Raw genomic sequence first — 27,574 nt, 5'->3', positions numbered from 1 at the left:
AGGCAAGCTGGAGCCTATCCCAGCTGACTATGGGCAAAAGGCGGGGTACACCCTGGACAAGTCGCCAGGTCATCACAGGGCTGACACATAGACACAGACAACCATTCACACTCACATTCACGGTCAATTTAGAGTCACCAGTTAACCTAACCTGCATGTCTTTGGACTGTGGGGGAAACCGGAGCACCCGGAGGAAACCCACGTGGACACGGGGAGAACATGCAAACTCCACACAGAAAGGCCCTCGCCGGCCCCGGGGCTCGAACCCAGGACCTTCTTGCTGTGAGGCGACAGCACTAACCACTACACCACCGTGCCGCCCCATGAGCCAATATTTGGCATGAAATTTCAAAATGTCTCACTTTCGACATTTGATATGTTGTCTATGTTCTATTGTGAATACAATATCAGTTTTTGAGATTTGTAAATTATTGCATTCCGTTTTTATTTACAATTTGTACTTTGTCCCAACTTTTTTGGAATCGGGGTTGTATTAAGTTAACAAAACATAGGTTTTATTTAAAATTTGTAGTACACAGACATTTAGTACAAAATATATTTTATATAAATATATTGATGTCGGTGCTGACGTAAATGAGGAAGTAATAATGTTTGTAAACAAATGAACTGATAAGGTTTAACCTATCAGAAAATCTTTTTGTTCCACTTTCTAAGTATTTTTGTAGATCATATTTTGTTAATCATTCATTGCTGCTTGTATTAATTTCTTGTGTTGTGACATTGTAACCACATGAAAATCCAGGTCAAAGGTCGCATGTCATTCCTTGAACCAAAATATAAAATGTCTACTGATATTGTAATATGTGGTAGATATTTACAACAAACTGCAAAAAAAAAAAAAAAATTCTGAATGGAATAGAAAAATCTGAATATTTCAAGCATGTACTTTTTTATATGTTAGGAATTTAATTCTGGTCTAATTCTATTTATTACAATAGGATTCCAAATACTCTATAAGCATTCCATTCTGTTATGAATCAGAAAAAAATTATCATAAATCACAACAGTTTTATTTTTTTAAAGTACTTCATCAACTTCAACAATGTTACACAAAGATCGATCCATAACAGCTGTAAATGTCACTTAATTCCCCAGGGTGTCGATAATGGTGGACACCAGTGAAAGTGATCACTATTATCGACACCTCATGGGACTTCTCAAACGCGCGTTTAGATACAAAATGGTGACTGTTAAATGAAAGACTAAGAAGCAAAGAAGGTTTTGACAAGGAGATCATGAAATATCGGTGAATTTGATAAGTAAAAACATGTCCATGATCTTTCCACCATGCTTACCTGCGATGATAACATCCGGGTTTTCCTCAAATTACTGATCATGCTAAAAAAAAAATCCATCTCAGGTAATGAGCTGTATCATCAGATGACAAGATCAAAGGGTGGGGGAGGGGTCTTCCGGGTTGATTAATTAACTAATAATAACTGTTGTAACTGAAACTCACCTTTGTAAAATTGTTTTTTATTGGTAAATCTGAAAAGGTGTTGATAATTATGGACTGTCGATAATCGTAGCCACCACGCTACCTTAAAATAGTCTAGAATAGACAAATTAGCCTAGGGCTAGTTTTAAAAAAAATTTTCAGAAAATTAAAGATGGCAAAAGTAAATCTTAGCCAAAAGTAATGAATTCATGTGTAAGGAAAAAAAAAAGATGCAAGAGGACTCAGGGGTCTGCCGATATAACAATTTGAGTCTATTCCCTACAGTTGTGCAGATATAAAACAAAATGTAAGCTCATTTATTATAGCACCCCAATGGATATGTATCATTTCATTTCACTAGTGGGTGTAGGGTGTGGCATATTTCACTTAAGTACAAAGTTGGTGGTGAAAGTTCAACGATAACTCTGTCTTATAGCTGTTAGGATTGATTGATGTGTTAGCCATATGTCAACCATGGCACCACCATCTTGACAACTTTTATGCACATCCACCTGAGGAACATTGTATGCGAGTTTGATCGAAATCTGATCAATCCTGTAGAAGGAGTAGCGATTTTTGTAAATTGTGGACAGACGGTGATGAACGGATGACGTGCGATCACATAAGCTCATCTGGCCGTAGGCCAGGATACAGGTAAATCTCTGACAGGATTTCGGGGTAAAATGTAAAAATATGGTTTACTAGCAACATTGTTGTGCCTAACATTTATTTAATAGCGTGACCAAGATTTTATAAAATCAGTGTAATATTAATGAAGTTTTGCCCACAATAAAAGAAAAGCAAGATGCATTTTATTTTTAAATATTGGTCAAGTATTTGTTATAAAACACTGTAAAAATTTAATAATGATAGTCACAAGAAACCCACCACCTTGTCCATCTGGTTCTTTATAAAAACCATAGACCAAATCTTTTTTGTGATTATAACTTTTACAACCTACAACTGCAGACTTTGGATGGGTGCAAATGCATATAAAGGTAAAATAAATACCATGAGTATAAAACATGGACAATTGTCCATCATTTAGTCGGTCATATATAGTTTTGATATTTGAGGGAGCACAGCTCCACAGCACGTCCCAGTTCTTCCAAACTCAAATCAGATCCAGTCTCTGGACGTGCACGGTAGAGAAAAGTTGTCGTCACAGTTGTCATCGTGTTAAAAATTTCCATTATTCCAGTAACAAGGCAGTTTCTTCCTCTTCATGGCTGCTTGTCATCCCACGTCATAGTTGTAAATCTGGGCTTGGCAGACTACATGATGTGCAGGATTATGGATCCACAGGCAGGCAGTGACCTGACACCAACCTAGTATGAGTAACATTACATCTGTTTCTGCTCAAATTTAGACTGTCATCATATCTTTTTTAATCGGGTAGATGTCCCACGCCAGCCCGTCACCATAAGGACTGTGTCCAGAAGGCAGTAAAACCCGGGTTAGCCAGTGACTGTTAAGAAATTAAAACACAATATTACACCACTGAAAGAGCAAAGCTGTTTTATCTGTACTACAGTATTTAACCAAATGAAGAACGGTACAGTACAGTTATGCATTATGACCAAGTTAGCTACAGCGGTCATCAAATCACATTGAGTACATCACATATAATAATAATAATAATAATAATAATAATCTGTTTATAATAAATTCATATATTGACTATTTTTCTGTGAAATTGACCTTGAAAAGCAAACAGTAAATTCCCACAAACAGCATATTATTTTTAGCTCGTCAGAATTACAGGTTTTACTTTGAATTTTGTCTTTACCATGTCTTTACCATGGCCTTTATTTTTAACAGATGTAAGAGAGGAAGGACAAATACACATGTACACATGGCATCTAAAACAAATGAATATCTCTGTTAAGCAGAGTTCAGTATAGAAAGTTGTGGACTTTTCTTCAGGATAAGAAGGATTTTTATACGTTTGTCATAGCCATGCACTGATAGTCTACACACACGCGCGCGCGCGCGCACACACACACACACAGGTGGGCTAACTGTAAATACAGGGCAAACTGTAAATACAAAAAGATGTAAGTGCTAAACTTTTCATATTTAATCCAACACATGACTGAAAAGTGTCAGTAACTGAGGATAAAGTTCCATCATCATGATCATTTATGAGTTTTGAAGCAACTGAAATTCATTAAAAAAAAATTCAACATTTTACACCATTTCTCTAATTCTAGTCATAACCAATGCATAGCTGCTAGCTCACCTGCCACGTGCTTGTACATGTTTATCATCACATCCTCAAACATAATTAACTAAATAATTAACATAATTTTGCCATTTTGTCCAAAATGTATTAAAAAAAAAAAAAGTCCAAACACTTTTCAATTTAGGTAAAAAATATTGTCTGCTTATTGTTGCAGCTCTTATTACAACAGTGATTTGTAAAGTACCCTACCTCCTCTTCTCTATGACAAAAAACACCTTCCAGTTGTTTAGTTTCCCATAGTTGAATGGATTCCTATAAACCTTTCATAAAGAAAAATAATGAAGTTCAGAATACATATGAGATAAATGTAATTTATCATCAAGTTCTCCTCAATACACTCTTAGCAGTATGTAAATACTGTATACAGCGGGGTGTGCATGTCTGAGACCACGTTAAAAATCTGGAATTTTCTTGTTTTAATTTAAAACTGGAAATAAACAGAAGGTTTGAGAATTTTGAAATATTGCAAACAAAGAAAGTAAAATGTTGTTAATATAAATGTATTTAATATTCAGGATTCTGCACTATTTCTAGGTCACTATTTAAGAGTAAACAAAATGTGTGATATTGAGCATGTCAACTGCTTTGTACAAAAGGTCAGATTTTCCTCATGTCTAATCTCTTCTATTGAAGCCTGTGTTCAGACGAATGTACTTTTGGACCCCAATCTGTGTGTGTACACGCACACACACACACACACACAACCATACAGCGGTACTAAGTATTGCTATTAAGTATTTATGCATATTTAATGACTCAAAGAGAATGCTTTCGGTTACTGAGCATTAATGAGTGAATTGCATGGGCTTTTTAAAGTGTGTGTGTGTGTGTGTGTGTGTGTGTGTGTGTGTGTGTGTGTGTGTGTGTGTGGTCTTCGTACTTTTCCCTGCTTGGCCATGCGTCTGGCCTCTTTACTGTTGATGTGTCTCTCAATACTGGTCTCTCCACAGGAGATGAGGACAGCATGCCACAAAGTCAGAGCTCCTAAAGCAACTGCGACTGTGCTAAAGGCCATAAGACACATGCAATTATACTCAAACAATTTCACTTTTCAACAGGAAAAAAAAAAAAAAAAAATCACTGAATAAACAAACATGCTGAAGAAAGAGACTGATCAAACAGCTTACCTAGTAAGCACCCACATGTAGATAACACTCTTATGAAACATCCGGTCCTTAAAGGTTATTGGTACTGAGGTTTGACTCTAATTAACAAGAAAACATGTTAGATTGTATGAAGCAATAATGAACACACTTATAGTACTGGACTTCTACATTATGTGCAGAAAATTATTAGTTTTGTTCACTGAATTAACAACTCAACACCAAAAAAAAAAACTGAAGAGAAGTGTGTATACAATTCTTCTCAAATCACTAAAATCACTTTTTGGACACTGAAAGCTGTATCTCGGGAAAGAAAAAAATCTTAGGAAAGCCGATGTTTTTCATGTGAAATTGTTAGAAAAGCAAATACAAGGTCATTAAGCCTACATCAAGATATTTCAAGTTTATATTGTTCTACTGGCAGATAATTTTGCTTTTTTCCAAAAAGAAATGCTTAAAACAAAACTATCTGGTGAAGAGAACGAGCTTGAAATGAGTAAAAATTTAGAAATTGTTTCATCATAAGCTCACAATGAGAAATGTTACATAAATTCACTCACAATCAACATTTATATTTATTTGTTAACATATGATTTAACTTGGTATAAATTCTAGCTTCGTTTCTATTTACAAAATACAATTAAGTTGGTCAGTATTACGATTGAAAATCTTTTCTTTGTACTTTTGTCAGTTAAATAAAGGTTCACGGGAATTAACAAATCACAGATTTTTGTTTATACTGCATTTTGGAAAATATCCCAAATTTTCTGGAATTGGAGTTAGTGTAATACAGACGTATAAAACACACACACACACACACACACACACACACACACACACAAAATGTACATATGTATATATGAATATGAGCGAGAGAGAGAGGATATTACATGGTTGTGTGAAGATATGAAGTTTATCTTTGAGTGGTGAACGGATATGTGACTGAAGTGAATGAGTGAAAATATTTTCAACACGAGAAGATAAACTTCACATCATTCCGCCACCATGTAATGTTCTTTATATTATATGGACACACCCACAAAAAAAAAAGCCTGCAAATTAATCAAAATTTTAATTTTGAACCAGTCTGCCATTTTGCCAACATACGCCTAGTCAGCGGGAAAACACTGGGAGTGACATCATCAGAGTAAACTCTTGGGAAATGTGTCACTCAGATCCGCGATGTATTTCGTATGAAAAATGCGAGTTCTATTTCGTTTCTACTGACCGCCAGAGGCGGTGCTTTCAGCACATGGATATCCATCACACGAACGTGCAGGTCGAGTAATAGTAACAACAAAGTCACGTGTGACCTGGGTGACGTCACCCCGTGACCCCGGCATAAAAGACCGGTAAACCCAGGAAGTGACCTCTTACATCTTCTCGCGTTTGCAGGTTGCGAGTTGGATTGAAAATTGGACAAAGCGCTGTGGTAGTTTCGTTACCCGTAGGGTTGGGGCTGTGCTTATGCACCCTCCAAGAAACTGCGCTAAGTCCACCAACTCTTTTCTTCTTGTCATTATATTCGTATTGATTTATTACTCCCTAAGCTGAGCGCTCTCGCTCGGTGGAGTTAGCTGATTAGCCCTCCGGGGCGGTGTCCTCACCGCTGGCGGCCGGCTTGTTTTCGCTTCAGGTAAGCGGGTTTCATTTATTTAAATTAAGCGGCGTTCCTCTCGCCGCTGTTTATCAGTTCTGCGGCGCTCGGCGCCTACCCTTGTTAATATTATTAACCACCTTGTTTTGTGTAGCCTCGCCGCCGGCCTGTTCACAGGCCGGCTGTCTTGTGTGTTGTATTCGTATTGATTTATTACTCCGTTAAGCTGAGCACTCTCGCTCGGTGGAGTTAGCTGATTAGCCCTCCGGGGCGGTGTCCTCACCGCTGGAGGCCGGCTTGTCTTCATTCAGGTAAGCGGTTTTCATTTATTTAATTTAAAGCGGTGTTCCTCGCCGCTGTTTATCAGTTCTGTGGCGCACTGCGCCTATCTTTGTTAATATTATTAACCGCCTTATTTTGTGTAGCCTTGTCTCCGGCCTGCTCACAGGCCGGCGGTCTTGTGGGTTGTATTCGTATTGTTACTCCGTTAAGCTGAGCGCTCTCGCTCGGTGGAGTTAGCTGACTAGCCCTCCGGGGCGGTGTCCTCGCCGCTGGAGGCTGGCTTGTTGTCGCCCAGGTAAGCGGTTTTCATTCATCTAAATTAAAACGGTATTTCTCGCCGCTGCTTATCAGTGCTGTGGCGCACGGCGCCTATCCTTGTTAATATTCCCGACCACGGGTGTGTTCGCCCGGTCGTTTTTCATTACCGCCTGATTGTTTATTTTGGGCTGCTTACTTGGGGTATTCTCGCCCTATTTTTTAAGTTCCCTTCTGCCAGCCAGGCGTCATGGACCTCTTCTCTCGCTGCGCCAACTGCCGGTCCCCCTCGAACCGGAGGACGGCCACCGCGAGTGCCCCTCATGCCTGGGTATTGATCACCTGCGGCAGGGGCTGACGGACATGGCCTGCGCAGACTGCATGTGCCTGAGCGTGGCTGCGCGGACCGCCAGGCTGGCTCGGCTGGATTCTCCGTCTGACATCCCCCGGGCCTCGGGGGGACAGGACACGGTGTCGGCTGCAGCAGCGGGGCCCTAGTGACTGCAGGGCCCTGGCGGCAATGCAGGACACCCCTACCTATGGCCTCCTGCAGATGCCCAACATTGAGAAGCAGCTTTCATTCATTTAAATTAAAGCGGTGTTTCTCACCGCTGTTTATCAGTTCTGTGGCGCACAGTGCCTATCCTTGTTAATATTATCAACCGCTTGTTTTGTGTAGCCTTGTCTCCGGCCTGCTCACGGGCCGGCTGTCTTGTGTGTTATATTCGTATTGGTTGTTACTCCGTTAAGCTGAGCGCTCTCGCTCGGTGGAGTTAGCTGACTAGCCCTCCGAGGCGTGTCCTCGCTGCTGGAGGCCGGTCTGTTGTCGCTCAGGTAAGCGGTCTTCATTCATTTAAATTAAAGCGGTGTTTCTCGCCGCTGTTTATCAGTTCTGTAGCGCACGGCACCATCCTTGTTAATATTCCCGACCACGGGTGTGTTCGCCCGGTCGTTTATTTTTTATTTCCGCCTGATAGTTTATTTTGGGCTACTTACTTGGAGCGTTCTCGCCCTATTTAAGTTCCCTTCTGCCAGCCAGGTGTCATGGACCCCCAGACGCTGGAGGGGATGAGCGCGGCATCACGGGAGCTGTGTGACGCGGCTCCAGGCCTTTGCCTACTCGTCGCGGGAACTGGGCCGGCTGATGTCGTATCTCACCCTCGGCCGCCAGCAGATATGGCGGGCACAGTCCCCTCTGGCCGAGCCCGACCGGCGTGTGCTGCACTCTCTCCCTGTTGTCCCCGGGGAGCTGTTTGGCGAAGCCACTCAGCAAGCCCTGGATCGGAGTGCCCAGGTCATCTAGGCGTAACAGCAGTTCGCTGGCCCCCGCCAGGCCCACCACCATGGCAATGCTGCCCAGTCCTTCAGGGGGCCCACACCGACTCTGTCTCGGCCACGCACCCGCCAGGAGACCAGACGGGTTGATGACTTTCGCCGCCCCACCACCTCCCGGACCCGCGGTGCCGCCCCCTACACCCAGTCCACTCCTCGTCGCCCCCATGGTGACCGACGGGGGCGCTCTGGACGGCGCTGACATCAGCGCGCCGGCGGTCGGCCGCTTTTCCAGTGAACAGCTCCAAAGCTGGAGAGCGTTGACCCCTGGGTGCTGGTGACCCTCACCGAGGGTTACCGCATCCAGTTCTGCCGCCGTCCACCACGTTTCATGGGGTCAAACACACCACCGTGAGCCATCCGGGGAAGTCCCTCGTCCCCCGGCAGGAAATCGCCACCCTCCTGGAGAAAGGAGCAGTCTCTCCCGTCGACAGGCAGAGACAGCAAGGTGGGTTCTACTCCAGGTATTTTCTGGTTCCGAAGGACGGCGGTATCCGCCCGATCCTCGACCTGAGGTCCCTCAATTCCCACTTGAGGACCATGAGATTCCGCATGCTGCGTACAGTGGATGTCTTACACCACATCCAGGCGGGCGACTGGTTTGTCACCTTCGACCTGAAAGACGCCTACTTCCATGCTCCCATTGTGCCACACCACAGGCAGTTCCTGCGGTTTGCCTTCGAGGGCCAGGCTTTCGAGTTCAATGTTCTGCCCTTTGGGATATCGCTGGCACCCCGTGTGTTCACCGGGTGTGCGGCATCGGCACTACTTCAGGCAAGGGGTTTGCGTGTCCTGCCTTACCTGGACGACTGGCTTGTCTGTTCACGGTCAGCAGCTCAGGCCCGCACCAACATCGCGACTGTGCTCTCGCATGTCGTAGAGCTGGGGCTCAGGGTGAATTACAAGAAGAGCTCGCTGGTGCCTAGCCAGGAGACGACTTTCTTGGGCATGCACCTGGATTCGAGGTCATTGATGGTAACTCCCTCCCAGACCAGGATCCACAACATCCGCCTACTGCTTGGCCGCTTCGGACGGGGTAGGTCACTCGCCCTGAAGACCTTTCAGCGCCCGCTGGGACTTCTGGACTTACGCCGCTTCAGAGGTGGTTCAACGGTCTCCACCTCCACCCGGTGCTGCACGGGCGCAGCACATCAACGTGCTGGAGCTACGGGCTGTGTTCCTCGGCCTACAGCACTTCCTCCCAGGCCTGACCAGCAGACACGTTCTGGTGCGGACGGACAACGCCACGGTAGTGTACTACATCAACCACCAGGGAGGCACAAAGTCCCTCCAGTGCTTGGAAGTGGCTGGCCAACTTCTGCGGTGGGCCCATCGACATCTCTTGAGCCTGCATGCCATGTACTTGCCAGGCACTGCCAACAGGGCAGCAGATCTGCTGTTCCCGCCAGGACCCCGATCCCGGGGAATGGAGACTCAACCCAGCGGTGGTTCTCGCCATCTGGGAACGTTTTGGCAGGGCAGAGGTGGACCTCTTTGCCTGCCAGGAGTCGACACACTGCCCTCTGTGGTTCAGCCTCCACGGCCCCAGTCCCCTGGGCCAGGATGCGCTGGCGCATGCTTGGCCAAGGCAACTGCTGTATGCCTCCCCCCCTCTGCTGCTGATCGTGCCAACCCTACACAGGGTTGCGATGGACCACCACGGGCTGCTGCTTGTCGCCCCCCCGGTGGCCGGGCCGAGTGTGGTTCCCAAGTTGCTGCAACTTCTGAACAGCAACCCCTGGTGCCTGCCAGTGAGGACTGACCTATCACAGCTGGGAGGGCAGATCTGGCACCCGGATCCAGCCCGTCTGCAGCTCTGGGTATGGCCGCTGAAGGGCCGGACCCCCTGCGAGGTCCTTGTGAGCCGGCAGTGGTCAACACCATTGCAAGCTCTCGGGCACCCCCCACCAATGCCCTCTATGCCAACAGATGGAGGCCTTTCTCCAACTGGTGCTTAACTCGGGGGGAGGAGCCTACATGCTGCCCCCTGCCGACCATTCGACTGTTCCGCCAGTCTCTGCTTTGATAAGGGTCTTACCCCTGCCACCATCAAGGTCTATGCAGCTGCCATCTCTGCTCAGCATGCCAGAGTTGGGGGAAGGACCGTGGGGTCCCACGCCTTGGTGGCACGTTTCTTGAAGGGTGCTCTCCGGTTGAGACCCCCCTGATGGAGCCGGGTACCCACATGGGACCTTCATTGGTGCTGCAGGCTCTCTGCGACGCACCGTTCTGAGCCCCTGCTCACGGCAGACATTTCATGGCTCTCCCTGAAGACTGCTTTTCTTCTGGCCATTACATCGACGAGGCGTCGGGGAACTACACGCGCTGTCAGTCAGTGGGGAGTGCCTGCAGTGGCACTCCGGCGACAGTGGGGTCACCCTGTGGCCTAACCCCTCTTTCCTCCCGAAGACCCTCTCTGCTACCTTCGTCAACCAGCCCCTTAGCCTTGCGGCGTTCGAGGCGGGCCATGGTGAGAGGTCGGAACTTTTGTGCCCAGTTCGCGCCCTCAGGGTGTACGTGTCACGTACAGAGGGCTTCCGTAGGAGTGACGCCCTGTTTTTGTGCCACACAGGACCGACGAGGGGTCTGGCGCTCTCTAAGCAGAGGCTATCCAAGTGGATAGTTGAGGCCATATTACATGCCTACAGGCACAGTGGCTTCCCGATTTCTCCGGCTGTCAGGGCGCACTCTGCACGGGGCGTGGTGGCCTCATGGGCATCACTGAAGGGCGTGCCCCTTTCAGACATATGCAGCGCAGCCTCCTGGGCTTCCAGCTGCACTTTCACCAGGTTTTACCGTCTTAATGTCGTCCCACATAATCCTGTGGCGACGGCTGTCATTCCAGGCCCGTCGCAGCAGCACTGGGTACGGGTAGGCACTCCTCATGACCTGGTTGGTATTAGTCATCCATGTGCTGAAAGCACCGCCTCTGGCGGTCAGTAGAAACGAAATAGAACGAGGGTTATGTATATAACCGCGGTTCTATGAGTTTCGGATGACCGCCAGAGCTTGGCAGTCACTCGGAGTGTACACGAGAAGATTTGCCAAGAGGTCACTTCCTGGGTTTACCGGTCTTTTATGCCGGGGTCACGGGGTGACGTCACCCAGGTCACACGTGACTTTGTTGTTACTATTACTCGACCTGCACGTTCGTGTGATGGATATCCATGTGCTGAAAGCACCGCCTCTGGCGGTCATCCGAAACTCATAGAACCGCGGTTATATACATAACCCTCGTTTTTCAACACGAGAAGATATCTTCAAAAGAACGTGCGATTTTCTTTTTATTATATAGACACATTCACAAACAAAAAGTACCCACTTTCAGCAAAACGTTTCATCAATTTCCCTGCGAGCGACATAGGACATATAGAGATTTGTCACGGGTTTGAATTTCCATGTCCCGGATGTAGCTCGTATGAAAAATACAAGTGGTGTATTTCCCAGTAAAACACTCACGTCTATACATGATGTGTGTACGTATATGTTTCTTCTTTTTGTTCAAGTACTGCAAGGATGTTTCAAGAGGAGAAAATACGAACCGAGAGGAATTATTAGACAGTAATTATTAGACAATAGAATAGTTTGATAAATCATTGTTTGTTTTCACCCTCATTGCAAAGAAGTCAAAAATGAAATACAGCTCTCATAAACATCTTTGCAACTGTCTTAAATGGACCCTTTGATATTCAAGAATTACTTCGATACTTACCTACCTCTTAAGTAAATGGTATTCCAGTTTTAAAAAGTACTACTACAAGTGGGATCGCAGTTGTCAGTAACGTTGAAAGCAAGTGTATGAACGGCATTGAAAAGAAAAAACCCAGAAGAAACAGAGGATACCAGTCAATACTTGAAAGAAATATTTTTTGATGAAAGCTGCACTGTTTTGTAGCTCAGAGTCAGAATTATTCATGACCATTTATCCAGAGAGCATTTACCTTTACTCCAGCAAATGTAATTTAATGAAATTTTTAAGAAGACTTATTGCACTATGCCCTGGGGTTTGTTTTGTAGATATTTTTGTATAAATTAGTACCCTCATGTTACTTCCATTCTTGTGATTCATGAATCCTGCAAGAAAGTCCAGCTGCTGGATTAGGAAGAAATTGAGATGACCTCAAAGCTCAAGTTGACTTCAGAAACACCAAGATGAGCAAAAAAGCCAGAGTGCATAGTCCGATGCAAAACCCTCTACATAATAATACCTTCTCTGTCAGAGATTCTTGAGGAAGGATTCCTATGAGCAGACCTACACCCGTCACCGGAACGCCCTGCTTTTCCATGTCCATGTGCTTGATTTGCTATTGAAGGCATAACAGAGATAGAATTGCCCCCATTTTTTAGTAAAAGAAAGAGAAGAGAAGTGCCAGCAAAGAACCAGCGTCTGATGTACAACCCCGATTCCAAAAAAGTTGGGACAAAGTACAACTTGTAAATAAAAACGGAATGCAATAATTTACAAATCACAAAAACTGATATTGTATTCACAATAGAACATAGACAACATATCAAATGTCGAAAGTGAGATATTTTGAAATTTCATGCCAAATATTGGCTCATTTGAAATTTCATGACAGCAACACATCTCAAAAAAGTTGGGACAGGGGCAATAAGAGGCTGGAAAAGTTAAAGGTACAAAAAAGGAACAGCTGGAGGACCAAATTGCAACTCATTAGGTCAATTAGCAATAGGTCATTAACATGACTGGGTATAAAAAGAGCATCTTGGAGTGGCAGCGGCTCTCAGAAGTAAAGATGGGAAGAGGATCACCAATCCCCCTAATTCTGCGCCGACAAATAGTGGAGCAATATCAGAAAGGAGTTCGACAGTGTAAAATTGCAAAGAGTTTGAACATATCATCATCTACAGTGCACAATATCATCAAAAGATTCAGAGAATCTGGAAGAATCTCTGTGCATAAGGGTCAAGGCCGGAAAACCATACTGGGTGCCAGTGATCTTCGGGCCCTTAGACGGCACTGCATCACATACAGGCATGCTTCTGTATTGGAAATCACAAAATGGGCTCAGGAATATTTCCAGAGAACATTATCTGTGAACACAATTCACCGTGCCATCCGCCGTTGCCAGCTAAAACTCTATAGTTCAAAGAAGAAGCCGTATCTAAACATGATCCAGAAGCGCAGACGTCTTCTCTGGGCCAAGGCTCATTTAAAATGGACTGTGGCAAAGTGGAAAACTGTTCTGTGGTCAGACGGATCAAAATTTGAAGTTCTTTATGGAAATCAGGGACGCCGTGTCATTCGGACTAAAGAGGAGAAGGACGACCCAAGTTGTTATCAGCGCTCAGTTCAGAAGCCTGCATCTCTGATGGTATGGGGTTGCATTAGTGCGTGTGGCATGGGCAGCTTACACATCTGGAAAGACACCATCAGTGCTGAAAGGTATATCCAGGTTCAAGAGCAACATATGCTCCCATCCAGACGACGTCTCTTTCAGGGAAGACCTTGCATTTTCCAACATGACAATGCCAAACCACATACTGCATCAATTACAGCATCATGGCTGCGTAGAAGAAGGGTCCGGGTACTGAACTGGCCAGCCTGCAGTCCAGATCTTTCACCCATAGAAAACATTTGGCGCATCATAATATGGAAGATACGACAAAAAAGACCTAAGACAGTTGAGCAACTAGAATCCTACATTAGACAAGAATGGGTTAACATTCCTATCCCTAAACTTGAGCAACTTGTCTCCTCAGTCCCCAGACGTTTACAGATTGTTGTAAAGAGAAAAGGGGATGTCTCACAGTGGTAAACATGGCCTTGTCCCAACTTTTTTGAGACGTGTTGTTGTCATGAAATGTAAAATCACCTAATTTTTCTCTTTAACCCTTTGGTGACTGACCCCTTGAAAATGGTTCCTCCAGGAACCATGACGTTTCAGTTGTCAAGACAACGGAAAAACTAAAATACAAATAGAAGAGCATTTTGTTTTGTGCACAAGAGCATTGTGACGTATCTTTCTGTTTTTGTATTTTAGTTTTTCCGTTGTCTTGACAACTGAAACGTCATCGTTCCTGGAGGAACCATTTTCAAGGGGTCAGTCACCAAAGGGTTAAATGATACATTTTCTCAGTTTAAACATTTGATATGTCATCTCTGTTCTATTCTGAATAAAATATGGAATTTTGAAACTTCCACATCATTGCATTCCGTTTTTATTTACAATTTGTACTTTGTCCCAACTTTTTTGGAATCGGGGTTGTATAGCACTGTACAAAAGTCTTAGGTACATATAAAGAAACGCTGTAAAAAATGAAAAATGTTTCAACATTTAAAAAAAAAATACTACAAATAGCGTAAGACATAATAAATAAATCAAAGTCAGTATCTGGTGTGAGACGACCCTTTGCTTTAAAAAAAATAAAAAATACGTCTCAGGTACAATTAGTGCAGTTTTATAAGGAAATGAGCTGCAGGTTTTTGTACTGAGCATCTTGCAGAACCAGCCACAGTTCTTCTGGACTGTCAAACTCGCTTCATTATGTTTTCTTTTTTAATCTGAAAAGTACTATGCTGCTCAGATACAAACTTTTTTTTTTCTGTAAAAATTTATTTTTGTGCTGGAAAACGAATGTTTGGACTCTAAGATTTTTTGTACTGACTCGATAATGTAGAAGTCATAAAATACAAATCTATAACAAAGTTATAGTTAGGGTGCCTAATACTTTTGCACAGTACTGTACTTGTGGAATAAAAAGTACAAGCTGTAGGTGTAGCCTTACATCTAAAGCATGATATGCGTCTAGGAAAAGGTTACGGCCGCTGATGCTGCAATATATACAGCCAAGAGTCATATAGAGACAGAAGGAGAAGAAATAACGGTGGTTGAAATGACCGACGCAGTTGTTAAGCCAAGCTAAAAATGGACAGTTAAGGTTCATAGTTGAAAGACAATATCAAAGCAAACGGAAGCTAAATGTCAGGATTTACTTCTATAAAATAGGCAACACTTTCAAGGTGGATAATTTCCTCCCATAATGCAGATCAGCAATTCAGGTCAATATACTTACTGAATGCCACGTGGCTTTGGCTAAAACACTAATATCTAGCTAATGTGACCCTGTCTGATTGTAGTTTACATCATTTTTATTTCAATGCCACAAATTTGTCCTATTTGACATTTTCTTTCTTGCAATATTCTTACTTGTGTATAGCCCTCATTATAACCACGACTTGTAGCTTTCATTTTTACATTCAATTTAAAGTTGAAGTGGCAGTCATGGATATAATAAGCGGCAAAGTTTGTTTGTTTGTCTTAAGCTAACGTCGCCATTTCTCGACAGATTTTCACCAAATTTGGCAAGTAGGTCCGGGGATGACCCGGAATTTTGCAGATATAAGCAAAATTCATTCATATACGGGCCCCAGGGAAGTCCCTGCGGGGGCACAACATCCACCCACCCCTTCCCTCAATGCCTTTCATGTTACATTTATCAACACAAACTCTCGACAGATCTTCACTAAACTTGGCACGTAGGTACAGGAGATGGCCACAAGTTGGCAGAATTCAGAAATTCCATATTTGGGCCCAGGGGGTCCCCGGTGGGCCCTTGGGTGGTGGATGTTTGGATTTTTGTTGGTCTTGGGTTAACATCACCATTTCTCGACAAATCTTCACCAAATTTGACATGGAAGCCTGGGGGCAACCCAGAATTTTGCAAAACCCGGGCAAAGCCGGGTAACCTGCTAGTGTATTAATATGCAAGGTTTAAAACATAAGACCATGCTGTTTTAGCAAAAAAATAATCAAAGACAGAGTGATGCCAATATTACCCCAAGGTTGATTATTTCTCTATATCAGTATGTCTCAAAGTGTTTTATTCGTCTTATAACGCAGTTATTTGCCTTTTTTTTCTTATTAAAAGGACTGCGAGCTGGCCTTGCAGTTAACGTGTCCACCTCTCGACCAGGAGATCGTGAGTTCTACTTGTAGTCAGGCCATACCAAAGACTATCATAAAAATGGCACCTACTACAATCTGGTGAGGCATGCTGCAATCCAGATGTGAGTAGGGAGTCAAATTCTCACAGTTACCAGAGGACCAGCCCCTCACTGTAACCCTAGTTACCTAGTTGTGCGATAGGCAAAAGGCTGAGGGCTATAGAAACAGAGATTGGCGCTGCACCCACGCACCTCAAGAGCTGGTTAGTACCAGGACAGAAGACTGCCTGGGAAGACCAGTTCCTGGTGCCGGAGGGACTTTGAGTTCTGACTTATTAAGGACATACCTTTTTATTCATTTATAGTTACAGGTAATATTATGGAACTGCTGCAAAACAAGTTAGCTCCTGTTATTGTTTACATTCTAGCAGTTCCTTCACTTTCTCTTAATCAGACAAAAAACACAGTTTATATGTTATTGAGAAAGTGCAACATCCACCATCATAAAGCACTGAGACAAGAGATTCCTTCCACAAATAAATATTAAATAATCATCTCATTACCGAAAGCCTCATTGTATTAACAATGATTAGATCCATCCATCCATAACCGCTTATCCTGTGCAGGGTCGCGGTTAAGCTGGAGCCTATACCAGCTGACTATGGGCGAGAGGGGGGGTACACCCTGGACAAGTCGCCAGGTCATCGCAGGGCTGATACATAGAGACGAACAACCATTCACATCCATCCATCCATTATCTGTAGCCACTTATCCTGTCCTACAGGGTCGCAGGCAAGCTGGAGCCTATCCCAGCTGACTATGGGCGAAAGGCGGGGTACACCCTGGACAAGTCGCCAGGTCATCACAGGGCTGACACATAGACACAGGCAACCATTCACACTCACATTCACACCTACGGTCAATTTAGAGTCACCAGTTAACCTAACCTGCATGTCTTTGGACTGTGGGGGAAACCGGAGCAAACCCACACAGACACGGGGAGAACATGCAAACTCCACACAGGAAGGCCCTCGTCGGCCGCTGGGCTCGAACCCAGAACCTTTTTGCTGTGAGGCGACAGTGCTAACCACTACATCACTGTGCCGCCACAATGATTAGATGTTTTTATTAAATTTAAACTTTAAAAAAAATCTGTTTATTAGTAGCCTTGGGTATGTGGATGGTGCACACCTACTACTGTATATTATATTTATATTATATTAACACCTTTTGAGCAATCAGAATTGAGAATTCACCGTGATGTGGTATAATAGTATATATGAAACAAACACAAGGAACCTACAACATGCTGATAAGTTTCAGGTCCAAGTGTAGTTAATATTGAACCATATAGTGATAAATGATTCAGTGAACACGTTTAAAAAAAAAAAAATCAACTAAATGCAAAATCATTAAAGTAGAAAATGCTTTTGCCTTCTAACCCATGTTATTTGGCCCATTTCAGCGAGAAAATTCCCCCAGCCATTTCGTCAAAATGAAGCACATTTCATATCTTGAATACATTCCTATTTCACTTTCGATATACTGTTAGATTAGAGTTTAACCATCTGTATGAACTCTGTACAACATTGCCACTGACTACAGGCTTAAAAACGACAAGTAATGCCTTGTAGGTGCTGATAGAGTAATATTCTCAAACTGATTTGTTACAGGTTAGATTTCTGTCCAGTTTAGCATCACTGCACACCGGATTCAACAGAATAATCCATTCATAAATTAAACCAGGTATGCTGAAGTGTAGAAACACTCAGGGTTCAGTCGCCTGTCAGATTATGCCTGGAGCGGGCTTGATATGGGATTGATACTGATTTTTTTTTTTCCTTAATCTTCCCGAAAAGGATACGACAGTGATGGTCCATTTTCAGTATACACCTGCACAGAAAAGGTACGGTTAATGCCATGCTCCGGATCAAGACCGATTTATTAACATGTAGTTTATGGTGCTTACGTTTTGCAAATGCCACAGTGATGAGTTCTTGCTGGTTTGGGCATTACACACTTTTTGCAGACAGACACGAACGCAATGTCAGCCTTCATCCAAAAATAAATAATAATAATAATAATAATAATAATAATTAAAAAAAGACCAATAGAAAAATAGACAACAGCTGAAATTTCAAGTTAAACTTTAAACATGAACAGGATCATTTCATTAACTTTCTAAAAACAGTACTTGTTTATAAATACTGAACCTTAGGAGGGTATCCAGGAGATGTAGTTGTGGCTTTGTAGTAGTGGAAGACAATCATCACCAAGTTCCAATGTCCGTAGCTTAAGTGCCATACTAACCAGCCAAGAGAATATGTCTTAAGGGCCAAAGGGAGGAGGCTTAAATATGCGACGAGGAGGACGGAGCTGGTGAGAACTATCACTAGAAACACAAAGACCTTGAAGAAGAGGAAAAAGAAAATATTTTACAAATGACAAAAAAAAGTCACATGAACAATTATGAACCAATATGTAATTACCATAAAATAAAAAACCCAAGTGCCGGGCTTACCATCCCGAACCAGCGGGTAATGATATCCACCATCCAGAACACCGGCTCGAAAAGGGAGTCAGTCACGAGATCACAGTTGAGGAGAGAGTTGTAGCAGAGGGAATTCATGATGAGTCTGGTGTAGCTCAGATGCTCCTGCAGTCTCCGAGGCAAGCAGTTGCGACTGTGCCTGGAGCAGCTGCGCAGCCATCGCACCAACAATTTCACGGCACAGGAGCACAGCCGCATTCTGACCTGGGCATACAAAAGGTTTTGTGACTTTCCATGAGCTTCAGGCTCCAAAGCTTGAAGTCTCATGCTACTACCACTGTTAACATCCTTATCCCAGTTATCTCATAGACATAACCGAGAGTCAAGTCTGCCGTAACTCAGTGTCACTAGAATATGGTGAGTGAGAAAAATATCTTAATCTTTTTTTAAAAAAGATCTAACAGCAAACCTGACTGATCACTTACATTTGAGATTGTTTATTTTTTTAATTTCTATAATTAAATGCTATTGTAACTGTGCCAACATTGTCACTCTGTCACATCAACAGATACTAAACACAACATTCTCACAGGAATAGCAAAAATGGACAAAGGTCACTCATTTCAGGACTGCAATGTATGCATTTTTGCCAGGGAAGACCAGTGGTTTGAAAGAGGAGTAAAAGAAACCATCTTTGTCAACCTGGAATGACCATCACTGAACAGAGGAGTTGGTCCGAGACACCACTTATCAGCCACCTACAATGCAGTCCTTAGCACACTTCCGAGAAAACTGAATACACATCCACACCAAGACTCAGCTGATTTTAATGACTCGCATGACGGCAGACAGAGCCAACGACCCACAGACCACCCAAACGACCCTCTAGGCCAGCCTTTCTCAACCGGGGTGCCGTCAAAAAATTATATATTCTAACATTGAAATAAAGAAAATTAATTAAAATTCCAAAAAACGATAGTTACACTAATGCAGATCATCGCCGCCTCATGCATCATCAAAATTTGTCTCACGGCCCCCTTTCCCATGTCACATCGTCACTGCTGGGGTCAGCGTATGGTCAACGTGACTGCGTATATTTTATATGGGGGTGCCTTGAGAATTTGCATACTTCTGAAGGGTGCCGTGACTGAAAAAAGGCTGAGAAACGCTGCTCTAGGCTGCCAACACCGTTCACATCCGGCTTCCGGTGACCCAAACACCTACAGGATGACCGAGAGGGTAAACGACCCATGTGACCTCAACGACTCTCCTTTGGGTTGCTTTTGATCCACCTGGAACTCCTCATTATTTCAGACAGAACTGAAGAGGCCTTTCGGATGAGAGGTGAAACACCTTCAAGAAATTCAAGCAAGTCCAGTTTCATGGTGGAGTTTTCCTTTAAGTTAAAGTTTGCTTTGCTTGTGTTTAGGTGCACAGGTTATTAAAATGAACCTGTTGTTTCTTGTGTTCAGTCGTTCACTATGTGACTGAGAAATACAACTAGCACATTTTTACTTCAAATCAGATTTACCTTATTTCATTTTAAAACTTAGAAAAATTATTTTGTGTAGTACTTGACTCATCATGCTTATCACTCGTCACCAGGTCAGCTCAGGAGCCAGACAGAGTTAAGTGCTGGCACGCGCACGTACGTACACACACACACACACACCAAAGAGACAGATAGGCTAGTCCTGGAATTGGATTTGTTAGTAACAATAATTTTGAACCCTGTAGCCACAATAATCATTTATACAGGAAGGGGCAGAGCAGTAGGGCTGGGCGATATGGAGAAAAAAAAAATCTCGATATACGATATATATCTCGATATCTATGCAGGAAAAACAACCCCCAAAAAACAGACACACCAAATTCAGCAAGGTGTTTTTTTTTTTTTATTGAAGTGCAAACAGGTAGGCAGCCAAGTGCCTAGAGGTAGACAGGTACTAGTAACAAAGTGCTTGTGCACCATTTTTAACATGAATTATCAAACCAAGGAAGTAGTATATTGCCTTATTTTAATTACAAACATAAAACCTGAGGGTAGGCAGTTCTTATAAAGTGCGTCTTAAACGTTTAAGTAACAAAAAAAAAAAAAACTCATTTCATAAATAATAATTTGACTTAGAGAAATAATACATATTGCCTTCCTTTTCCTTAAAAACAAAACTCAAACTCATCTCACCGCATTAACTCTCAGCCTGGCACACTCCTCGTACAAAAGTTTGTGGCGTACCTGTAAATGGTTGAACAGGTTCGTGGTGCTCGATGCTTTGGTTGCCACCAATTTCTTGCATTCCTGGCAGTAAACCTCTTTTTGTTGTTCGTCCGACGGTTTAAAACCAAAATATCTCCATATAATGGAGCCATTTGTCCTTTTTTTTGGTACGAGTTCTGCCGCCTCCGGGCTTTCTGTGGGCGCCGCCATGTTGAATGAGTTAACACGCTGCCTACACGCGAGGGGAGGGGGTACAAACACAAGAAGGAGGCGGGGCGGGCAGTGAAGGAAATTAAGCACAGTGGCGAAATCATATTAATTTAGAGCATTATCTCGACATATACGATATGCCAAAATCTTTTTCGTGTTCATAAAACATATCGATATATCGCAAATCTCGATATATCGCCCACCCCACAGAGCAGGCTATGCTTCCTTAGGAGGCTGTGGTCCTTTAACATCTGCAGGAAACTCCTGTGGATGTTCTATCAGTCTGTGGTCATCAGTGTCCTGTTTTACACCGTGGTGTGCTGGGGGGGGGCAGCACATCCAAGAAGGACACATCCAGGCTGGACAAACTGATCAGGCGGGCCGGCTCTGTGGTCGGCATGAAGCTGGACTCTCTGGTGACGGTGGCAGAGGAGAGGACTATGGACAAACTATTGAACATCATGGACGACGCCAGTCACCTTCTGCACACCGTCATCAGCAACCAGAGGAGCCTGTTCAGTGACAGAATGCTCCTTCCCAAGTGCAGGACGAACAGATTCAAAAACTCCTTTGTCCCTCACGCCATCAGATTGTACAACTCCTCTCTGGGGGGAGGAGGGGTAACAGGAGGACAGAGGACGGGAAGGAGCAGTAGCCTAGCAATAAGCAATACTGGACAATGTGCAATATAACGTGCAATATAATGTGCAATATCTTTCCTGCTGCCTCCTTTTCCTTTTTTCTTTCTTCCCCATATCTTATTCTTTTTATATTTGTAAATGTAAATACTTAATTTATTTTAATTTATCTAGAAGTTTTTCTCTATTTCTTTTCTCTGTTTATCTGTAATGATGCTGCTGGAATCTTAATTTCCCTGAGGGAACCCTCCCAAAGGCATCAATAAAGTTTTATCTAATCTAATAAGACATAAAACAGTAAACACACAAGATGACAGATCACTTGTGCATGCCAAACTGCAACCCTTCACTATTCCATACGTTCAATAAGGTACACTAAAGACGAAACATCCAGCGTAGTAGAAACATCTCATCACAGACAGCAATGAGATCACTGGCCAGAAAATCTTCCTGTGGAACTTGTAAGCCAATTAGTGAGAAGTATTTAGGGATGCAGTGATACTGATGATGGCCTTAAACGCTGAATCAGGATCAAATCGGATTTAAGGTGTTCTGATCAGATCCAGTGACATAATGACGTAAATGTGTATGATGTTAACCAACAACAACCAGCTTCTATTTAAAAAGTGACATAAAATAATTTTAAATGTGCCTCCATCATTGTTGTTTCATATAATTTGACAACAGGAGCTTGCTGAAAGGGGAAAACAACAAAGTGGCTGTGTGACAAGGGACAATTAAATTGAGATGTTCTCAATTTTGTGCAAATTAGGTAAAACGATAAATCCAAACAACTGGTGTGAATGATTTCTCAGATAAATTCTTTGCCACAGGCAGCCCGAAGTTTCTTACTACCTGCATTAACTCCCATTTAAGTGGTTGTTACACCCCACAAGAGGCAAACTAGAAGCAACACAAGCTTGACCTTCTAATGTGAACATGGCATCAGTTTTGATATCAATACTTTTTGAAAAATAAAAAAAAATTAGGATCAATGCAACCCTAGCAATATCTGATTTTAAAATACACACAAAACAAGTTTACCTTGATGACGCTTTGCACACTATTGGCATTATCTTAACCAGCTTCATCAGGTAGTCACCTGGAATGCTTTTCAGTTAACAGGTGTGTCTCGTCAAAAGTTAATTAATAGTAACTACAGTATTAATAGTATAATAATAATAATAATAATAATAATAATATAGTTCATTAAGAGTAACAATATTATTAATAGGCGGCACGGTGGTGTAGTGGTTCGCACTGTTGCCTCACAGCAAGAAGGTTCTGGGTTCGAGCCCAGCGGCCGACAGGGGCGTTTCTGTGTGGAGTTTGCATGTTCTCCCCGTGTCCGTGTGGGTTTCCTCCGGGTGCTCCGGTTTCCCCCACAAATCAAAGACATGCAGGTTAGGCTAATTGGTGGCTCTAAATTGACCGTAGGTGTAAATGTGAGTGTGAATGGTTTTGTCTCTACGTGTCAGCCCTGCGATAACCTGGGGACTTGTCCAGGGTGTACCCTGCCTTTCACCCATAGTCAGCTGGGATAGGCTCCAGCTTGCTCGTGACCTTGCACAGGATAAGCGGTTACGGATAATGGATGGATGGAGTATTATTAATAATAAATAATAGTCCTATTCCATAACTGTAGTCATCCATATTATTATGTCAAGAGCCGCTCAACTAAATAAACAGAAACGACATCCATCATTACTTTAAGACATGAAGTGTCTTTTAATTAACAGAAAATAAAGAAAACACACTGAATTAGAAGGTGAGTCCAAACTTTTGACTGGCACTATATGAAATTAACTAAGTAGATGCTTGTCTAGCAGATCATCAAATCTTATTAATGGTATTTATTTTTAAGAGTAAAATGTGGTTTAGTGTACCCCACTGGTACAGGATAAGTAGTACTGACAGGAGTGCTCACAATCAGAGAAAAATTACATTTCTAGAAGCCTCAAATGCTCTATCCTGCCTCAATTCTAAATCACGCTGGATAAAAGCATCAGCCAGATGAGGTAAATAAATGAAATAAACTTTAATGGTGGCACGATGGTGTAAGTGGATAGCACGGTCACCTCACAGCAAGAAGGTTCTGGGTTCGAGCCCCGTGGCCGGCGAGGGCCTTTCTGTGTGGAGTTTGCATGCTCTCCCCGTGTCTGCGTGGGTTTCCTCCGGGTGCTCCACAGTTCAAAGACATGCAGTTAGGTTAACACGGGGCGGCCTTGGGCTGAGGTGCCCTTAAGCGAGGTACCTAACCCCTGACTGCTCCCCGGGCGCTGTAATATGGCTGCCCACTGCATGTGTGTGTGTGTTCGCTGCTTCAGATGGGTTAAATGCAGAGGATGAATTTAAGTGTGCATGTGACAAATAAAGGTTTCTTCTTCTAATTTTTACTGAACGGGGTATTTTACAAAGCAAATCATATCTGCTCAGGAAAAAAAGGAGGAGGAGGAAAGAAAAGTACTCCCACGGCGTTAATACTTCTTTCTCTGGATTGCCGGGTTTGGACAGATGTTTAATCTGCAAACTGCGCCTCTCCATTCTGTCACGAACTTCAGATTAATACAAAGCCTCATACTGCGCATGCGCTATTCTTATATAGTCTTTCATAAAAGGCAAGTGACGTCATACTGTACTGTGTGCTTTGTGTTGCCTTTACAGTGGTCTTTCTGAGATATTATTATTATTATTATCATCATCATCACACAGCACTCAAATAAAGCCTGACTGGTAAAACGCCAAGTTGTATTTGCACTAAATAACAATATATGGACTAAATAAAAGAAAGCAAATCCTGATATTCTGCATTCCGTACAGGGCGTGAACTGACTTCATTCATTCAGTCCTTCCATAATGAATCCCTAACGTGTTCATCTAACCTGAGCTGTTGGAGTAACTTCTCGTATCAGATATAAAACTGTACACTTCAAGCTCATCTGTTAAAATGAACCAGTGATAATAACAACACATGCACCTGACAACAAACAGCAAGCCCAGGAGCCGGGGTTATTATGATGAAGATGATGTATTTCTCCACTGTCTCACCTGAGTGTGCTCCTCTGGTGAAAGTGTAAAACGCCAAATCAGTTCCTGCTGTTCCTGAGGAAAGGTTTAAGCGCGCGCATGATGAGATGAGAGAGAACGCAGCCAGCTAATCCAGCGCTGCCAGCTTCTTCCCGACTCGGCGAGGCGCGTGCCTGTAGGCTGGAACTGCGGTGCATTGTGGGAATTGTATTGTTGCTCGGGCCATAGGCGTAGAAACATACGTATGTGTCTGTGGTTCGGGCTATGCGCCTGACAGTGTTGGGAGTAACGCGTTACAAAAGTAACGAATTACTGTAATGCATTGCTTTTTGCAGTAACGCGGTAATGTAAGGCATTACAGAAAATCATCTGGTAATATTTTACTCGGTACAAATGTCAGTAACGCGCGTTACAATGCATTTTTAACCTGGAATGAAGTGGTGGGTTTTTTTTTCCTTCATACAAATTCGCCAAAATCACGCGAGATCAGCAGAGGTGAAACTTCCGCGCGAATTGTTTCACTTCCGGCTAGTCAGACACAGTGTTGCCAGATACTGCTGATGTTTTCCAGCCCACAGTGTTGCCAGATTCGGCGTTTTTAGTGCAATTTGGCGGGTTTTGAACATATTTTGGGCTGGAAAACGTCAGCCGTATCTGGCAACACTGCGGCCAAAATGTGTTCAAATGCACTTAAAACCTAGCCTGGCAAGCCAGACTAAATGTGAATATTTAGTCTGGCCTCGATCCGTAGACATTTCTGAAGGGTGTGGGTGGAACAAACCGCTCTCTTTCAAACTGTCTCTGTGCGTATAGGCCAACGCTCTGACCAATCAGCGCAACAGTGACTGTGACGTAGTCAGAGCGACAGAAAGCAGTGGGGGAGGCCTTGAAATAAATAATTTTTCAAAATGCGTATTAATTAATAAACAGGTTCTAGATATTAAGAAGTTTGGAGATAATGACCACAAGTTTGGAGTCTGTACCACATACTTAACATACACTCATTTTTTTTCCAAGTGTTTTTCAAGGGTTTGCTTAAACTGTTTTTGAGAGTTTTTATTTAGTGGTGTTTGGTGAAATAATTTCCCTTAAATTTAAAATAACGGGAAAATAAGAAACAATCAAAAAGTAATGTTTCAAAGCTGTTTATTAATTCTTCGTACTGCACAAACTAGCCCCATCCTTTTGGCTACGAGCGGAGCCAGCTGGTAGATCAGACTTTTGCCATAGCCGGTCAGCAAAACAGCGAAAACGTCCTTCTTGAAAAGGAATGAGCGGAGAGTCTCTTCCTGCTCATGTTTCAACGAAAACTCCAAGTCTAATTCTTCTAAAACTGATTCCAAAGCGGAGTCAAACGCGCGCTGTTCACTAGCCGTAGCCATCTTTCCTGTTGTGCTTTCTCCAGCGTCGCGCAGCTTTGTCGTCACTCCTGCAAAAGCCCGCCCAAAGAATCCAAACAAAAACCTTGTGTTGTGATTGGCGGGCACGATTTGATGCCCGGGGTGTTTTTGTTTATATGGTGCGAGGCTAGACCCATTCGCTAGGCAAAAATATTTTTGGCCGCTAGGCGAGTGGGTCTAGTTTACTAGGCTACTTAAAACCGCCCAATCTGGCAACACTGGAGACAGGAGAGAGAGATGAGTGAACCTGCAGCTGATCGAACGGCGGATTGCACATTCTCCAGATGAACACACGCCCATTACTTTAAGTTTGTGAAAAATAAGGATGTGAAGAACATCGTAGTCAAATGCACTTTGTGTGCTAAACCTAAAGAACTGTCCACTTCCCGAAATAGCACCAGTAATTTAACTAAACATTTCCAGAGGTGCCACAGTAACATGAAGTTAGCAAGGAAGCAAGCGGAGGATGAGAGTGGCGATAAAATCACAAAGCAGCCAAAATGAACGTTCTGCCGCTCTGAGACGCTCCTTCAGCCTCAGGAGGTTCGGGGACTTGTGGCGGAGTATGTTGTTGAAGATATGCTGACAGTTTGTTTACATTTTTGTCCTGTATAACAGTTTTTTTTTTTTTCTGGTCGGCAGTCAGACTAAAGTGATTGAGCTGCCTTTCCTTCGAGGGCTAATATGCCTACCCTAGTAACACAGAACGTTAATGTACCGTTAGCCTATGGTTCTCTAAAGGTTTGTTAGAACGTAACCAACAACTAACATTTAGAGAACGTTTCCTCATGGTTATGCATAAACCTAACGAAACACTTCAATATCATTAAAAGCACTCTGATTTTGTTATTTCTAATTCTGTTTTTCGAAATGTGACTGGGTAGCCTCATATAGCTAATAGTCATTGTCTAGCTGTGATTTAAAAGGCTTGTGGGTTTTTTTCAGGCCAGTTTTATTGTAGGCAACGATTTGCCACAATATGTTCATTTTTGTCAAATTTCTGAAATGGAGTCATATCCCTTAGGGCTAATCTTTTTTTTTATGAAGCATAAACTATGCTTAATGCTGTAAACTTAAACAATAAAGGCATAGAAATGCTAATTTTGTATCGTGTCATATCTTTAGACATTACAATACAATGCAGTTCAATTAATGTTAATATGAATAGGCCTAAAGTTACAGTATTTCTATCACAATTTGCCAGACTTTCACCTTTTGTCTGTTCTTGCGATGATTGTTCCTTGTATTGTGCCATGAGCCATCACTGTGGCTATTATATTCTACTGTTTTTAACCATAAGCCGAGCTCAGTCAGATACCACAGCACCTTCCACTAGATTGCCAAATCCATACTTCCAGTTATTTTGGTGAGAGTAACTTAAAAGTAATGCAATAGTAGTGTAATGCCT

At 43.1% G+C, this 27,574-nt stretch overlaps 1 protein-coding gene across 2 annotated transcripts; it reads right to left on the bottom strand.

The window, feature by feature from the left end:
- Window positions 1–2,249: 2,249 nt before the first annotated feature.
- Window positions 2,250–25,195, bottom strand: zdhhc16a (zinc finger DHHC-type palmitoyltransferase 16a). Of its 2 annotated transcripts, XM_060925907.1 has the most exons (11): window positions 24,788–25,195; window positions 18,704–18,937; window positions 18,396–18,590; window positions 18,152–18,234; window positions 18,047–18,075; window positions 15,024–15,157; window positions 12,482–12,577; window positions 4,832–4,908; window positions 4,585–4,708; window positions 3,894–3,964; window positions 2,250–2,927 (listed from the first exon to the last, which is right to left on the bottom strand). In XM_060925907.1, exons 2-11 carry the CDS (start codon window positions 18,929–18,931, stop codon window positions 2,825–2,827), a joined length of 1,140 nt encoding a protein of 379 aa, XP_060781890.1. In that variant the 5' UTR covers window positions 18,932–18,937; window positions 24,788–25,195; the 3' UTR covers window positions 2,250–2,824. The 2 variants fall into 2 exon arrangements, with proteins under 2 accessions (XP_060781890.1, XP_060781891.1); XM_060925908.1 differs by lacking the exon at window positions 12,482–12,577 and having other exon boundaries at window positions 24,788–25,193.
- Between the last annotated feature and the right edge of the window lie 2,379 nt (window positions 25,196–27,574).

The sequence above is a fragment of the Neoarius graeffei genome, chromosome 7, assembly GCF_027579695.1.
Source record: "Neoarius graeffei isolate fNeoGra1 chromosome 7, fNeoGra1.pri, whole genome shotgun sequence".
Taxonomy (NCBI): Eukaryota; Metazoa; Chordata; class Actinopteri; order Siluriformes; family Ariidae; genus Neoarius; species Neoarius graeffei.
Note: the sequence above shows the minus strand (reverse complement) of the source record. Positions and strands in the feature narration are given on the sequence as shown.

What these genes read in the sequence shown, in the direction of transcription:
- zdhhc16a (XM_060925907.1), bottom strand. Translation starts at nt 18,931, where the DNA reads ATGCGGCTGTGCTCCTGTGCCGTGAAATTGTTGGTGCGATGGCTGCGC. An exon ending in CACTGTGGCATTTGCAAAAC is followed by an intron (nt 18,076 to 18,151) that starts GTAAGCACCATA and finishes TTTTCTGTGCAG; the next exon opens with GTGTATACTGAAAATGGACC. An exon ending in GAAAATGGACCATCACTGTC is followed by an intron (nt 15,158 to 18,046) that starts GTATCCTTTTCG and finishes GTCCATTTTTAG; the next exon opens with CTTGGCTTAACAACTGCGTC.